The 17,394-nt window shown below is 43.8% G+C and overlaps 1 protein-coding gene across 1 annotated transcript; it reads left to right on the forward strand.

Annotated features, from left to right (window-relative positions):
* Positions 1-492: 492 nt before the first annotated feature.
* Positions 493-15,614, forward strand: LOC143782145 (forkhead activin signal transducer 3-like). The gene is made up of 5 exons (XM_077269277.1): positions 493-793; positions 1,192-1,277; positions 12,804-13,097; positions 13,318-13,422; positions 15,018-15,614. The coding sequence occupies exons 1-5, from the start codon at positions 493-495 to the stop codon at positions 15,612-15,614; spliced, it is 1,383 nt and encodes a 460-aa protein (XP_077125392.1).
* Positions 15,615-17,394: the final 1,780 nt, after the last annotated feature.

The raw sequence follows: 17,394 nt of genomic DNA on the forward strand, positions 1-17,394 counted from the left end.
AACTCCGTCACACAAAAAATTTTGGTTCCAAAATTGTGCTGATGTAAAGTAGACATGTGGGAAATGTTACTTATTAAGTATTTTGCGTGACATATGTCTGTGATTTAAGGGCATAAAAATTCAAAGTTGGAAAATTGCGAAATTTTCAACATTTTCGCCAAATATTCGTTTTTTTCACAAATAAACGCAAGTTATATCGAAGAAATTTTACCACTATCATGAAGTACAATATGTCACGAGAAAATGTCAGAATCGCCAAGATCCGTTGAAGAGTTCCAGAGTTATAACCTCATAAAGGGACAGTGGTCAGAATTGTAAAAATTGGCCCGGTCATTAACGTGCAAACCACCCTTGGGGGTGAAGGGGTTAAAAGTGCCCGAAATGACATAAAACAGATTATAATAAAGTGATTAAAAGTTACCGGCGGCTCTTTGGAAAGGATTCCCTGGTACAGACATTGCCTGTCTGGCGCACCTAGGAGATTTCACCAATATGGATTATTTTCAGAACAGATTGTCTTCACGGGAGCAAATAATTCTTGGGAGCACAAAGAATATACACATCGATGCTCCAACTATCGGGGACATTTTTTCTGAAGATGACACCATCCAACTGAGGAAACTTTTTCATAAACCTGAGGACACAAATAAGAATTGCACCTCAATTTGGACACGAGAGTCCTCACTGTCTATTGAAGAAAAACGATGTCCCAGAGGTCTCCGGTTAGTAAATTCCTCTCCTTTTCCCAATGATTTGGAATTCTTTGAAAAACGGAATGATATCCTGAAGGAATGTATGAATAATAAGCTACTATGTTTATACAAGAAAAGGTCTAAATGATGTGATATCACAGTAGCCAAGGTATGTGGGTTGGCTAATGAATTGTTATGTTTTGAGACATATCCTGAATTTAAAACTCTAAATTCGTTGGTCACTACCTCCTTTTGCAAATAGAACACGATACAATAATTGGGAAATCAAAAGAACCTGCGTTGTGACCGCAAGGACTACAAAAATGGACAATTTACAGGTCGAAATAAGAACAATTTTTATGTAAAAGATAAAAATGATGGAATTAGTGTCTCTAATACCACACCCAGAACCAACTCCACCAGGAGTTTTGTTAATAGCAGTTTTAAAAAGAAACAGTCCCTCTGAAATAATAATTTTTATTTTCATACTCATTTATAGGGTCATTTTGGTTTATTATCCAAGAAATGAGAGACAGAAAGAGGCTAACTAAAAAACATTCCAAAAACATCAATCCACATCAAAATGTATTTATTTTCTTGATGAAAAAAAGCACTTGGAAATGATTAAATGGCAAATGGAAAAAAAAAAAATCAATGAGGAAAGAAGAAAATCACAAAATTATAAAGATCTTTTCCCACTGATCCCCAGATGTAATCCTCACAGTGAACCCCATAATCCTGTTCTTAAGAGCAGTCATCTACATGGATCTTACATAGATTAGACATGTGATTTCATGATCTTATCTACCCATCCACATTAGAGACCCTACACAATTGATAGACTTGCCTCGAAATTTGGAAAGGAAAAATTGTAGTTACTTACCGATAACGGTATTTCTCTGATCCCATGATGGCACCACGGAGAGAGGGGTCCGCCCCCAGGGACAGGAAACCTACAGGTGAAAAAGGGCGTACCTCTCTCCCACATCAGTTGGTTAACAGAGCCTTATACAGAACTTCAGCTGCAACTTAATGTTTACACAAATTAAATTTAACAATTTTTACTTAACAGAGGCACCGTGACTAAGGTTAACTAACTATACATTATAATGTGCACACCTGTGTGTGAAAAGGGAGGGAATATACGGGTGCCATCATGGGATCAGAGAAATACCGTTATCGGTAAGTAACTACGATTTTCTCTATCCCCATGATGGCACCACGGAGAGATTTACATAGATTGTAACTTTTTTTAGGGAGGGACCACTGCCTCTAGAACCCTTCGACCAAAGGTGAGATCAGAGGAGGTCAAGTCTAAGCGGTAGTGTTTGAAAAATGTAGACTGGGAAGACCAAGTGGCCGCTCTACATATCTGTTGTATTGAAGCGCCCGCTCTTTCCGCCCAGGATGATGCCACTGCTCTGGTCGAGTGCGCTTTTATATTCTCCGGGATGGCCGCCCCGCTGGAAGAGTAGGATAGGGCGATGGCATCTCTTATCCACCTCGCTAGCGTAGCTTTTGACGCTTTCTGTCCCTTCCGCGGACCCTGGAAGCAGACAAACAGAGCCCTATCCTTCCTGCACTCCCTAGTGGCTGACAAGTATTGGAGTAGGCACCTCCTAACATCAAGGGTATGTAGTGTTTTTTCTCCCTCATTCTTGGGGTTGGGACAGAATGAGGGCAGGGAGACCTCTTGTGTCCTGTGAAATTGAGACGCGACTTTTGGGAGGTAAGCCGGGTCTGTTTTTAGGATGACTCTGTCCTCGAGAATTTGAGTGAAGGGAGGGCCCGCGGACAATGCTTGTATGTCACTAACGCGACGGGCTGAGGTTAGGGCCACTAAGAGTGTTGTTTTTAAAGATAGAATCTTTAGGGGTGCGTCTGCCAAGGGCTCAAAAGGAGATTTGGTTAGTGCATTTAGAACAAGGTTTAAATCCCATGGAGGGGCATTATGCAAAGGAACCGGTCTTGATCTACCCGAGGCTTTGATGAATCTCACGATCCATCGGTTTCTGGCTAGATCATAATTATACAGCGCTCCCAAGGCTGCTACCTGAACTTTTAGAGTACTTGTAGCTAGCCCTTTTTCCAAACCCTTTTGCAGGAATTCGAGAATTTTATCTATTGGGATTTCCCCCCCTGGGTCAGCCCCTGATACAGACATGAATTTTTTCCACACTTTGCCATATATTTTGGTGGTTACGGGTTTCCTACTCTGTAGTAATGTGGATACCAGATTGGATGAAAACCCTTTGTTACTTAACAGCTTCCTTTCAAAAGCCAGGCTGTCATATGTAGGCTTTTTACATTGGGGTGACACACTGGGCCCTGGGATAATAGATTTTGCGTGTCTGGCAGAACCCACGGGCTGTCTAAGGACATCTTCCTCAGCCAGGAAAACCATATTCTGCGAGGCCAGAATGGAGCTATGATTATCACTGTTGCCCCCTCCTCCCGAATTTTCCTCAAGACTAGGGGAATGAGGGATATTGGAGGGAACGCGTAGGAGAGGCGATAATTCCAGGGGACTGTGAGAGCGTCCAGAGCTACTGGCCCTCCCCGGGGGTCGATTGAGCAGAACTTCCTCACTTTCCGGTTCTGATAGTCCGCGAATAGGTCTATTTCTGGTTCTCCCCAACGCTTCACTATTTGGTTGAATACCGACTGTTTCAGCTCCCACTCCCCCTGTTTCAAGCGTGTTCTGCTGAGGAAGTCTGCGGTCTGGTTTTCTGAACCCTTTATGTAAAGGGCCGTCAGGGACTTCAGATTGTGTTCTGCAATGTAGAAGATGGATCGGGTTTCTTCCATCAGTGTTTGTGACCTGGTGCCCCCTTGGTGGTTTAGGTATGCTACCACTACCTGATTGTCCGAGAAGACTTTTACGTGGTGGGAGCGGATGATTTTTAGGAAGTGCATTAAGGCGAGTTTTACCGCTAGCAGTTCTTTCATATTTGACGAGGTCAGCTGTTGATTTTTGTCCCAGTTCCCTTGTGTCACCTGACCGTCTATATGAGCACCCCACCCCCAGGGGCTTGCATCCGTCGTTAGGATTTTTCCCGTTGGTAGTGACCAGGGGACCCCCTTGGTAAGATTTATCGGGTCCGCCCACCACTGTAGGGAGTGTATCGTAGTTGGAGATATGCTTAACTGCCCGTCTAAATTTCCTCCCAGACACAGGCTTGAACTTAAAGTCTCCCATTGTAAGTCCCGGGAATGGCACTGTGCCCACTGCACTGCCGGGATACAGGATGTCATGGAGCCCAGCAGGGACATGGCTTTCCTGAGTGTGGTGACCGGGGATGTTGACAGCTGTACCGCTGCCTGTGTCATTTTCTGAATCTTCCCCTGAGGAAGATAACACGTTTGTGTGGTTGAGTCGAGGACTATCCCCAAGTACTCCTGTACCTGTGATGGGACTACTTTGGATTTGGTAAGGTTCAATAGCCAACCCAGGCTTGACAGAGAAGTCATAACCAAATCCAACTGCTGTTTGCAGTGATGGAATGATGTCCCTGCTACAAGGAGGTCGTCCAGGTAGGGGACTATCAGGATATTCTGTTCTCGTATATGCGCCATCACTTCCGACATTAGTTTCGTGAAAACCCGGGGTGCGATAGCTAACCCAAAAGGGAGGGCCCGAAACTGATAATGTTTCACCTCCCCCTGGATATTCACTGCTAGCCGGAGGTACTTTTGATGATCCTTGTGGATCGGTACATGATAGTATGCATCCCGTAGGTCTAGAACAGTCATGAAACATCTGGGAAAGAGTATTTTTACGCAAGATTTTATTGTTTCCATTTTGAAGTGTGGGATCTCGAGAAAACTGTTTAACTTTTTGAGATTTATTATTGTCCTGTATGAACCATCTGGCTTCTTTCGGAGGAAGAGGGGAGAATAGAAGCCCATGCCTCTTTCCTGGTGAGGGACTTCCTGTAGGACCTCCTTCTGGACTAGGCCTAGAATTTCTTCCTGAAGAGCCGACTGTTCTTGAGACTGTCTCTGTGGTGTCACCATGAAGAGGTTGTTGGGGGGAATGCGGAACTTTAGCTTGAGTCCTTCTCGTACTATGCCTAGTATCCAGGGACTGCTTGAAATTTTTTCCCAGGCTGGGAGAAACTTTGTCAGTCTCCCGCCAACCTGGGGGACACCTTCATTGAGTTTTTTTGTTGTCGGGAGTGGGTTTGTTGAATAGGAACCCTCTGGTTTTATTTCTTTTTTCCTCCCATGTTTCTTTGTTCCCTTTCGGAGGTTTTCTCCGCATAAATTTTTTATTCCGAAAGGAACGTCTGTATGATTGGTTGGGGAAACCAGGGAAAGACTTTTTCTTGTCCTCAGCTTTCTCGAGGATGTCATCTAGCGTTGCGCCGAACAAGAATTCACCCTCACAGGGTATTGAGCAGAGTTTTGTCTTTGTCTGAAGGTCCCCTGGCCAACATTTTAGCCACAGGGCACGTCTTGCGGCGTTTGAGAAGGCGGCAGCCCTGGCTGCTAGTCTGGCCGAGTCTACCGATGCATCCGCCAAAAAGGCTGCTGCACCTTTCATTATAGACACTGATTTTTGAATTGTGTCTCTTGAGACTCTTCCCTTTAATTGGGAATCCAAGTGCTCAAGCCACACCATTAGCGCGCGAGCTGTGCAGGTGGCCGCGACAGCTGGTTTAAGCCCGCCTCCTGCCGCTTCCCAAGAGTTTTTTAGAAAAACCTCGGCTTTTTTGTCCATCGGATCTTTCAAGGTACCCATGTCCTCAAAAGGTAGGGCAAACTTTTTTGAGGCCTTTGCTATGGCCACGTCTAATTTTGGTGCTTTACTCCAGGACGAGCATGCTGGGTCATCAAATGGGTATTTTCTTTTGGGGGTGAGGAGAGCTTTTTTGTCTGGCTTTTTCCACTCTCTTTTAATTAGAGAGTGAATTTTCTCATTTACTGGGAATGCTCTTTTCCTTTTTTGTTCCAGACCGCTGAACATTATGTCCTGCGCTGTTCTTTTAGGTCTCTCCTCCACTATCCCCATTGTTGCTCTGACTGCTTTCACTAAAGCGTCTGTTTCCTCGATAGGGAAGCAACTGCGCCCCCCCTCAGAGGATACTGAAGAAGTGTCAGAGGCTGACGAATTATTTGAGTCAGATAATTCACTCTCTGACTCGTCCGCACTAGATACGGGGGACTCGGGTGTTTTCTTATGTTTTTTCTTTGTGGCTTTAATGCCTTTAATGGCACTTTCCACCTGGATTTTTATTAACGACTTTAATTCGGATGCAAATGATGGAGTTTCCTCCTGAATCGTCTTTTTTATACAGACGCTGCATAGTCTCTTTTCCCAGGAGGAAGGCAGCTCGTCTGAACATATGGCACATTCTTTGTGCTTAGTTTTGGCTGTACTTTTTCTCCCCTAGAACAAAAAAGAGCCCTATATTAAACTCAGCACTTTCACGTAGATCACTCACCCCCTGTGGATCAGAGATACCGTCTCGGGCCTGGGGACTGTATCCGCTGGAATCGTCGCCGGCCGTGTGGTTTTTGCAGACCCCCGACTGCGTTGAGACTCTGATCGTCCGCTGCTGCTGCGCTGTAGAGAGGACGAGTTTCCTTTGCGCTGCTGCTGTGGGTGCAGACGCCGCTGCACTTGTGCCTGCTCAGGAGATCGCTGGACAGCTTCCTGCATAACCTGCTGCTCGCTTTCGCTCATGGTGGCCTCCGCACTGTCTGGTGCACTTTGGAGTTTGAATTTGCCACCCTTTTCCCTATGCTGGCGTTCTTTTATGCATTTGCCGGCGAAACCGGAAGTGACGGTTTGCGCATGCGCCCGCACAACTTCCGGTCTCTGTCAGCTTCACATGAGGAATGAATGTGGTGGGACGCCGGCGCGCGCGCACTAGCGCTGCGTTTTTGCGGTGATGGCGCCGGGGAGCGCACTAGCGCTCCATTTCCGACGCCCACACCAATTTACCGGTAATGACGCCGGTCCGGCCCGTTTTTACTTGGGCTTTTATGGTAGGATAGCCGCCGCTACCCCCATATTACCATCCAGAGTCCTCCGGTGACCGCCGTCACCCGCTCCTTATCCCCCTCTTTTTTTTTTTTTTCTGTGGAAGGCAGACTGGATCCTTTCACTGCCTTCCTCCACTCACCCATGAGGCCCGCCGACCCCTGTGGTGGTGCTTCAGGAAAGGGAGAAACAAGAGGGAAAAAACCGCTTGATCCAGCCGTAACAGGGCGCCCCCTGTTAGAAGTCGACTGCATCAGCCCCTGGAACTCCACGAAGAATCCTTCAGGTACGTGCTGTAGGTTCCCCGTCAGGGACAGGAAACCAACTGATGTGGGAGAGAGGTACGCCCTTTTTCACCTGTAGGTTTCCTGTCCCTGGGGGCGGACCCCTCTCTCCGTGGTGCCATCATGGGGATAGAGAAAACTTGCATGTGTTTTTTTATCCATGGATGTGTCAGCATTGAATTCTAATATTGATCACCACATTTGTCTTCTTTGTTTTAAGAATTTTGTTTTTAATAACCCTCTACCCCCAAAAAAAAAATTATACAGGGGCTGTCTTTTATTTTACATAATTATTTCACCTTCTAAAGGAAAATTTTATCTTCAGAAGCGGGGGACTGCAATGGGATCGAGAGTAGCCCCAAATTATACAAACCTGTTTATGGGGTCTTTTTGAAGACGTTTTTATATATCAAAATCCTTTAGCAGAGAAGGTTGCGATTTACAAACGTTTTACTGATGATTTTCTTATTATTTGGAACTACACATCTGACATGAAAGAATTCATTGAAAGATTAAATAAAAACAATTGCTGCATTACCTTCTCCAATTTTAAACAAATACTATTGATTCTTTTCTACGTCACCATCTTCCATAATAATCAACAACATTGGTGCAAAAAACTTTGTTGAAAAAGTAAACTCAAATAGCTACATTCATTATAAAAGTAGCCATTACCACAAGTGCTTAAAAATATCCCATTAACCAATTTAAGAGAGTGAAAAGGAACTGTACTTCTGATTAGATTTCCTAAGCCAACGTGTCACGTGACAGGTTAGTAGAGCAAAATTACCATAAAAAATAGAAGCATATAAGGTCACAAAAAAATTACTCAGGAAGTTATAACAAAACCATTCTCCCAAAAATAAATACAAATACAATCTTCTCATTATTTGCTGAGCTAAAGGTAGTGATATCTGTGATCATTTAAAGCAACATTGGCCCATAATACTAGGAGATCCCATCCTGGTCTCCTATCTAGCAAGAAACCCAGGTGTCACATTTCGTAGGGCTCCTACCATAGGAAACATCATCGCTCCCAGCTGTGTACGAACCAAACCCACAAGCATGATAAACAAAAGAACCTGTCTATGGGGTTTCTAAGTGCAACCCATCCAGATGTCTTTGCTGCAGATCCATCACCCACAACACTACCTCCTTTATGTCTACAAACAATAATGAAAGTTTCTCAATTAAGAGCTTATTAACATACAAAACCAGCTTTGTCAGTTACGTAATAGAATGTCCCTGTAAAAAAAACACAAGCAAGGAGAAATTGATTGCCAATACACCAGTCGCAGGGACTTTCAATTGAAAGGGTTCCCTGCACTCTTTATTAATCAATGACAAAGAAGTGATCTGTTGATTGGGTATTCTGAGGTGCTCCCACGCCAGAATGTCATGTGGGCAAATAATTATTTTATTTAATTTTAATTAATTTTATTGAATGATAAAATATTAACAATATTTTGTTAAATAACTATTTAATAACACATAAAAATAGAAATGAAACAAAACAACCCGTTGAAGCGCATTTGCGCGAAACGGCAGTCGTCATTCCTGAACCCCTGTTCTCATTCTCCAGCAGATGTTCTAATAAAGTTTGAAAACCAGCCTGGTGAGTGCTATTCATCTGACTTAATTTTGTAAACCCCTTGTAAAGGGCTGCGTACTTCCTCCATTAAGCCCCGCTCACTCCTTTTCCATTCAGCTCCGCCTACGTCTACATGCGTCCTGTGTACTTATCTTTAACATTGGGTACGCAGCAGGCCAAGCGGATGCATGCGGATGCATCCACATGCGTCGTTTTGATTTCAAACTGCCATTATAGTGACTAGTGCGTAATAGTGCCCAGTACGTTATTGTGACCACTACATTGTGTACAGAAGCATGAACTGGTCATACTCTCCTGTAAATTAGACGGTCTCTCAACACTATAGAAATGCCAAACATGTGGGTGCAAAATGTGGATTAGACGCACTGTGGCTCAGAAGGGAGCATTTGGATTTGGGAGCCCAGAATTTTCAGAATTTTTTGGGGGGAACAAGGAGCCATTTAGTTTTTCCAGAGTCTTTGTATTACCAGTAACATGGAAGCCCCCTATATTTTCATTAACAGATGACAGATCCGAGTGGGGACTTGCTTTTTTGTGAATTGAGTTGAAGCTTTTATTGGGAACATTTTACATAACATTTATCCGGCGCTCTTTGCTGACCACTTACTTTGGGGTTTCCATCTAAATCTCTGAGTGACGTAACAGATGAAACCACTGGGGAATCCATTCACTACAATGAGGCAGCACAGTCACTCTGGATTCAGTCTGGCCTCTGTTCAGCGTTGTCCTTCCTCGGTGTAAGCGCTCAGCGCAGAGCACAGGATAAATGTGCACCGAGCCTTACTGCGAATTAATGAACAAATCAACAGCAGGTGAAGAATTGGTTTTATTTATTTTTTACACCGTTCCTTGTGCGGTATAAGTGATGAGGCGACTTTATTCTTCAGGTTGGGGCGATTACAGTGATACCAGATTTATATCAGGTATTTATGTTTGGCTGCTGTCACACACTAAAAGACGCTTTTATTGCAAAATCTGCATCACCACATTTTGAGAGCTATAATTTTTTCCATATTTCGGCCAACAGTCAGGTGAGGGCTTGTATTTTGCAGGACGCGCTGACGTTTTTATTGGAACCTTTTTTGGGCACATGACATTTTTTGATTGCTTTCTATTCTGATTTTTGGTAAGTAGAATAAATAAAAATCAGCAATTCAGGATTTTTTTTTTTTTTTAAATACTGTTCCCCGTGTGGTAAACTTGACAAAGCAGCTTTATTTTTCAGGTCAGTACGATTAGAGCAATACCCACGTTATATCTTTTTTTTTTTATGTTTTGCCGCTTTGACACTAATTAACTTTTCTAGAAAATGGTTTTCATTGTTGTATCGCTTTATTCTCACCGCTGAGCAAAAAGTGCAGTTATAGCTCTATGATCAAGCATAGTTTTTGCCTCATTTTTGATTAATTTTTTACGGTATTCACCATAGGGGGTTAAAGGGAATCCGTCACCCCCAAAATCGAAGGTGAGCTAAGCCCACTGCCATCAGGGGCTTATCTCCAGCATTCTGTAGTGCATTCTATAATGCTGTAAATAAGCCCCCGATGTATGCTGAAAGATGACAAAAAGAGGTTAGATTATACTCACCCAGGGGCGGTCCCGCTGCGGTCCAGTCCGATGGGTGTCGCGGTTTGGGTCCGGTGCCTCCCATCTTCATACGATGTCGTCCTCTTTGCTTCCTGTTGCGGCTCCTGCGCAGGCATACTGATTTGTCCTGTTGAGGGCAGAGCAAAGTACTGCAGTGCGCAGGCGCCCGGAAAGGTCCGAGAAGCCCAGCGCCTGCGCATTGCAGTACTTTGCTCTGCCCTCAACAGGGCAAATCAGTACGCCTGCGCCGGAGCTGCGTCAGGAAGCAAAGAAGAGGACGTGTTCGTATTAAGATGGGAGGTGCTGGACCAGGACCGCGATGCCCGTCGGACCAGACCGCATCAGGACCGCCCCTGGGTGAGTATAATCTAACTTGTTTTTCTCATCTTTCAGGTTACATCAGGGGCTTATCTACAGCATACCAAAACACTGTAGATAAGCCCCTGATGGTGGTGGCCATAGCATATAGACGAAAAATGGGGTGACAGACTCGTCAATAGAAGCGGTGTAACCGCGGTACCCAAACAGATGCAATTTGGTAATGCCTATATTGATGGATAATATGTCCTACCATTCCTGTGTGTACAGTAAGTAATCAATGATACTCCGCTGATGTGAAGAAAGGGGTGCCCTGACCCTACATACCACCCCTGCTGTTCACCTACCTATTTGCGGAGGTTGGCACCCTGAGATGGTGAGAAGTAGTGCCCCCGCTCGTACATTGACTGCCCCATAACTCCTGTGACAGCCCCTAGCGAGACGTTTAGAATGAAACAGAGGCCTTAGTTGGCCCAAGTATGCTGCTGGTAATGTTCTCTGTCATAAAAGGGCATTAAATATAATGGGGAGACAAATCTCATGGAGAGAAAAAGGGTAGGCTAAATGTCAAAGTGATAGCACAAAAGGGCAGACACACCTTCATGCATGCCTACTAGGGCGTAAGTGCACATGGTGAACACCGCAGCTGTTATGCACAGCATACTCAAATGAATTTACTCCTAACGTTTTATACAGCAGTAAAAATATATAGCATACTCAATATATACCAGGATGGGGGCATATACACTAGGAAGGGGAGCCTTATATACCAGGATGGGGGCATATACACTAGGAAGGGGAGCCTTATATACCAGGATGGGGGCATATACACTAGGAAGGGGAGCCTTATATACCAGGATGGGGGGGCATATATACCAGGATTAGAGGGACATAAATACCGGACAGGATGGAGGCATAAATACCAGGATAGAGGGGAGGCGTACAGTGGGTAGGGAAACTACTCATCCCGCTAAATTTTTCACTCTTTGTTTCATTGCAGCAATTTGGTAAATTCAAAAAAGTTCATTTTCCTTCATTAATGTACACACTCTGCACCACATCGTGACTGAAAGAAACCAAATGTAGAAATTTTTGCAAATTTATTAAAAAAGAAAAACTGAAATATCCCATGGCCATAAGTCTTCATAAGTCTGAGCCCCTTTGCTCAGTATTGGGTAGAATCTCCCTTTGAGCTAGTACAGCCATGAGTCTTCTTGGGAATGATGCAACAAGTTTTTCACCCCTAGATTTGGGGATCCTCGGCCATTCGTCCTTGCAGATCCTCTCCAGTTCCATCAGGTTGGATGGTGAACGTTGGTGGACGCCATTTTCAGGTCTCTCCAGAGATGCTCAGTTGGGTTTAGGTCAGGGCTCTGGCTGGGCCGGTCAAGAATGGTCACAGAGTTGTTACTTTATTCTATATCTGATTATCAGAACAAGTGTGAAACATTCTCATCCAAATCCATGGAATAATGGGATGGAGAGGGAAAATGTACAAGTAGATTCGGCTCTCCAAAATGGATGCAAGGAAAATAACAATGCTTCATGGATACAGATTCATTAACTGTGAAAAAGATTTGACATTACAAGGCCTTCATCAGAACAGTGGGACCTTCACAAATATAATGTATCGTGGCGCTTGTGATTAATCACTAACCTAAAATGTCAAATTATTTACACAATGGATGAACCTATTTTTACATTAGTGTAGGGTGGAATCCTATTCATGCACCCACCTACAGACGAGTGCCACTCGGCCTGCTTTTTTTCGAGTGGAAAAGCCATAAATTAATATATATATATATATATATATATATATATATATATATATATATATATATATATATATATATATATATACACACACATACATACACACACACACGTATATATATATACACACACATATATACACACATACACACATGCACAAATGATTGCATAAATAATAAATGGTCACTTTTAGACCAAATTGCCAAACTCACAAATATAAGATCTTCAGTCAAGGGCTCAATTATTGTCCCTATGGGCTGTGTGTTTCCTTCTTGTTACCGATGCATTTGATGTTGCTCACACACAAGGGGCCGCATGGTATACACAATATATACACACTATACATGACAAAGGACATTTCAAGGATGGATCACAGGCCAGGGCTGAAACTTTGTGTATTCATACTGCTTTTGTCTTTAGGGATGAAGATGTTTCTATACCAGTTGAGGTGTTATTAGCAATGGGCTACGTCTTGTTTTGGGGGGTATTAACATAACAAAGCCTTAGGTGGGTGGTCAGCACTTATCAGGGCTCCTTCCCTGGCCCAGGGTCACATCAGATCTAATATTGGCATCCTTGAGACATTACCTCAACTCCAACCTTGGGAAACCATCAAATTTCCAACACCCAACGTATTCAGCATTGAGCAGATACCAGAGATGGACTCCAACATGGACGATGGTCAAAGACAGGAGAACACTGCACAGACGTCATATCAGGAGGAGAAAACATCTAGGAAGAAAAAGAATTACCAGCGATACCCCAAACCTCCATACTCCTACCTGGCCATGATTGCGCTGGTGATCCAAAAATCCCCAGAGAAGAAGCTGAAGCTGACGCAGGTAAGAGCCAACTATGTTATAAAGGAATACGTTAGTGGGTATCGACTTCGGACACAGAGAGGGGAGACAAATCTTTTAAGGCTGAAATCCTACTGGAGAGGTCAATTCAATCTTATCTAACAATTTCTGTAGGAAAGGAGAATTCACTATTTAGGATAAACGTGTTTCACTATTAATACATTTACAGGACTGAATTGATTTGTTATTTTTGTCCTTTCAGATTTTGGAGAAGATCAGTGAATTCTGCCCCTTATTCAAGGGAGAATATCAAGGGTGGAAAGACTCCGTCAGACACAACTTATCTTCCAACGACTGCTTCAGAAAGGTGAGGACTCCCTGGGGTCATTTACAACATTCTCTTATTATGGACATTGAGGTTTTTTATATATAAAGGGGAGATTTTCTATCTTTTTATATTGTAAGATGGATTCATTTTAGGAGATGGTAGAGAACATGGAATTGTCATGTGTCTAATACAAGATCTAATAACATTGGAGCATTTTACAATTATCTCTTAGACCTGATCTCACTTTGTGGACACTTCAGCTCTGGTGCAAAAAGTAATTTAAAGGTACCGTCACACTAAACGATATCGCTAGCGATCCGTGACGTTGCAGCGTCCTGGCTAGCGATATCGTTGTGTTTGACACGCAGCAGCGATCAGGATCCTGCTGTGATGTCGCTGAATAAAGTCCAGAACTTTATTTGGTCGTCCGATCGCCGTGTATCGTTGTGTTTGACAGCAAAAGCAACGATACCAGCGATGTTTTACACTGGTAACCAGGGTAAACATCGGGTTACCAAGCGCAGGGCCGCGCTTAGTAACCCGATGTTTACCCTGGTTACCAGCGTAAAAGTAAAAAAAACAAACAGTACATGCTCACCCAGCGTCATACCTCCCCCAGCGTCTGCTTCCTGACACTGACTGAGCGCCGGCCCTAAAGTGAAAGCACAGCGGTGACGTCACCGCTCTGCTGTTAGGGCCGGAGCTCAGTCAGTGTCAGGAAGCGGACACCGGGGGACGCGAATGTAAGTATGTACTGTTTGTTTTTTTTACTTTTACGCTGGTAACCAGGGTAAACATCGGGTTACTAAGCGCGGCCCTGCGCTTAGCAACCCGATGTTTACCCTGGTTACCCGGGGACCTCGGCATCGTTGGTCGCTGGAGAGCTGTCTGTGTGACAGCTCTCCAGCGATCAAACAGCGACGCTGCAGCGATCGGCATCGTTGTCGCTATCGCTGCAGCGTCGCTTAATGTGACGGTACCTTTACCCTAATTCCCTTAGTAGATTCCAGGTTCTCCTCCATAATCCCCATCACACAGCGCTGTATCTCTCCTCTAATGAGGCCGGACTTCTCTTCATCTCGCTAAATATTTATAACCTCAGTAACAATTCTCCAGCTCATTAATCTCATCTGCTTTATTACATTATTTTTTTTAAGAATTTTTCATTATATGAGACGGTGTCACCTTGATACCTAGTTACTGACTGCATATCCCAATCATATTATTGGTAATTGCCCCCTCTCACCAAAAACCCTTATAAAAACACCGAAAGTTCGTAGACTTTCCCATCTAGTATGTGATTTTTCCCCCAATTTCTAGCGAAATTTTCTAGCAGTATCCAACCATCCCCGATCAAAGTATTCATCCAACACAAGGCACAGACATTAACATTAAATATGTAGATGATACAAGTCTGATGCTCATAGTAAAAGATGAAGAAACCTATTGTATATAGATGGTCATGTAGAAGAGAATACAGACATGTCCTGGAGTAACCCTCCACGTGTCCAATATAGCCACTCGTCCCACATGCAAAGGTTCACATTATTTCTGTTATAGAACCCCTATATACAGTAATAAGTCTGACTAGTTTATTAAAATTTTATTTGAATCGTTATCTACATTTATTTCAGGTGCTGAAGGATCCACACAAACCTCAGGCCAAAGGGAACTTCTGGACGGTGGATGTGAGTCGCATTCCTGCTGACGCCATGAAGATCCAGAACACTGCGGTCACTGGACAACACCTCTATCCCCATGACCTGGCTCCCTTCATCATTCATGGACAGCCCTACGGGCTTTTGGATTACAACCCTCCTCCTCTTCAAAACACTGAGCCCAACCGACCAGAAGCTGCTGCTCCGGCCACTTCTCCATCTTCAGACCCCGCATCCTGTTTTCCAATGATCCTGTGGAACCTTCCTACCTCTTATTCCAGATGCCTTGCTCCCAATGTAGTTGCGCCTCCCAGTATTCACCCGCTTGTCCTTTATCCCAACTTCCCTTCCATTCCCCTATATAACACATCACCATCGTATTCTAATTCCCCCTACACATCTTGTTCTAATTCTCCTGCCCAAACCCCCTCCAGCCCACGATCACAATTCCCCCTTACCCCACGACCCCTGGAATCAAGTTACCCTCCTGTAGACTTCCCGCCCAATAGATCAGTGTTTGAAATCCCAGGATACTTGACTCATGCTGGGAACCTGCTCCGTCAAGGTCAATGAAGTGTTCACCAAAGACACAGCTCCACCTTCCTGGATTTTGTAAATAGTCGTTTGCTTTCTTGTGTTTCTTATTTAATTCTTAATAAACTGATTTTCTCTAAAAACCATTATTATCCTGGTTCCTTATATGTTAATGTGACCCTAAAGTTTCCCCATGAATATTAACATTCCCCTCGGCCAACTGTCTCTGGAAGAATCCAGTCTTAGTAATTTTGGGTCAATGTCTCCAAATTCTCGTCAAGAGATTCTGTGTCTCCGAATGTAACCAGAGGCGCAGAGGATCATCATGGGCGGCTTGTCTCTCCACATGTAGAACTGATATTTGGATCATCATCATCGTGGAATTTGTGAAATTAGAATACAAAAAAAAAGAGAAAAAAAAGCTTAACACTGGATTTTTACCCGACATCAGATATCTTAAATCGGCATTTAGTAAAAACTCCATTTCTTTTATCAGTCAGTATGTTTATTGCAGCGGCATTTATGGGGGGCTCTGATTGTAGTAGTTACAGATGGTTGCTGGCAGTGGATGGAGGGGGTCAGCGCCTAAACCCATTACATATACATCATGCACACAATCGCCATTCATGTTGCCAATCAGTTAGGCTACTTTCACACATCAGGTTTTTGCTGTCAGGCTCAATCCAGCTAAATTACAAAAAAACTGGATCGGGTGAATGTTGCCGCCGGATCAATTTTTTTCCCATAGACTTGTATTAGTGCCGGATGACATTGCGTTTCATCCGCTTTTCTGCCGTTTCCAGTTTCTGAAAAAATCATCCATAGCAATGTTTTTTGTCTCCAGCAAAAAAGCAGGAAGTGCCAGATCCGGTGCTTCCAGCTATTTGCTATAATGGAAGCCTATGGGAGCCGGAAGGTGCCGGATCCGGAAAATTAAGGATTCCGGCGCCGGATTCTGTTTTTTTAAACGGAGCATGCGCCAAATTTTTTAATCCAATTATCAGGATATGCTGGTCAGATCCGTCGAAAAAAAATGGATCCGTTGCATCAGTCTTTCAAAATCTGCGCCGGATCCGTTTTTTCAACAGTCGCCGGATTGTGCCTGATCCAAAACACCTGATTTACGAAAGCCTTAAAGTACAATTTTGAAAATTTTTTATGACAATAGTATTTAAAAAATAAATATTTCAGTTCACATGCAATCCCGAGTAAGACACTATCTACATCAATACCCGGCTCCAAAGTCAAACTGACCCCATCCGGTCTCCTAATTGACATGGTCTGGTGGTGAGGAAACGGGACACAATATATAGAATACGTGATCAAATTATCCCAGGATTAAGGGCTGAATGGGGACTTAAATAATTCAGTGTTAAAAAAATTAAAAAAATAAAAAGTTATGAAAAATATATATTTACTAGCTGTTTCCAGCCAGCTAACGCACGGCACGCTCATTGCTATCCAACGCTACTGGGTGTGGTAATGTGTGGGGACGCAGCCTTGTGTGGTAATGCGGAGGGACGGAGCCTTGTGTGTTAATGTGTGAGGACGGAGCATCGTAGGGGCGGGTGTCATGATCTCCATGGCCAGAGAACTAGCATAAGCCTATATAGGAACAAGCTCTTGGAAGATGGTAACTGTACTGACCATGAACTAAACCTACCGCACAACTAGAAGTAGCCAGGTAGCATGTCCTACTTTTTATCCCTATATGCCCAGCGCCGGCCGGAGAACTAAATAATGCTAGCAGAGGGAAATATAAGACCTGACTCACCTCTAGAGAAATGCCCAAAAAGGAGACAGAGGCCCCCCACATATA

This window comes from Ranitomeya variabilis, chromosome 6, assembly GCF_051348905.1.
Source record: "Ranitomeya variabilis isolate aRanVar5 chromosome 6, aRanVar5.hap1, whole genome shotgun sequence".
Lineage (NCBI taxonomy): Eukaryota > Metazoa > Chordata > Amphibia > Anura > Dendrobatidae > Ranitomeya > Ranitomeya variabilis.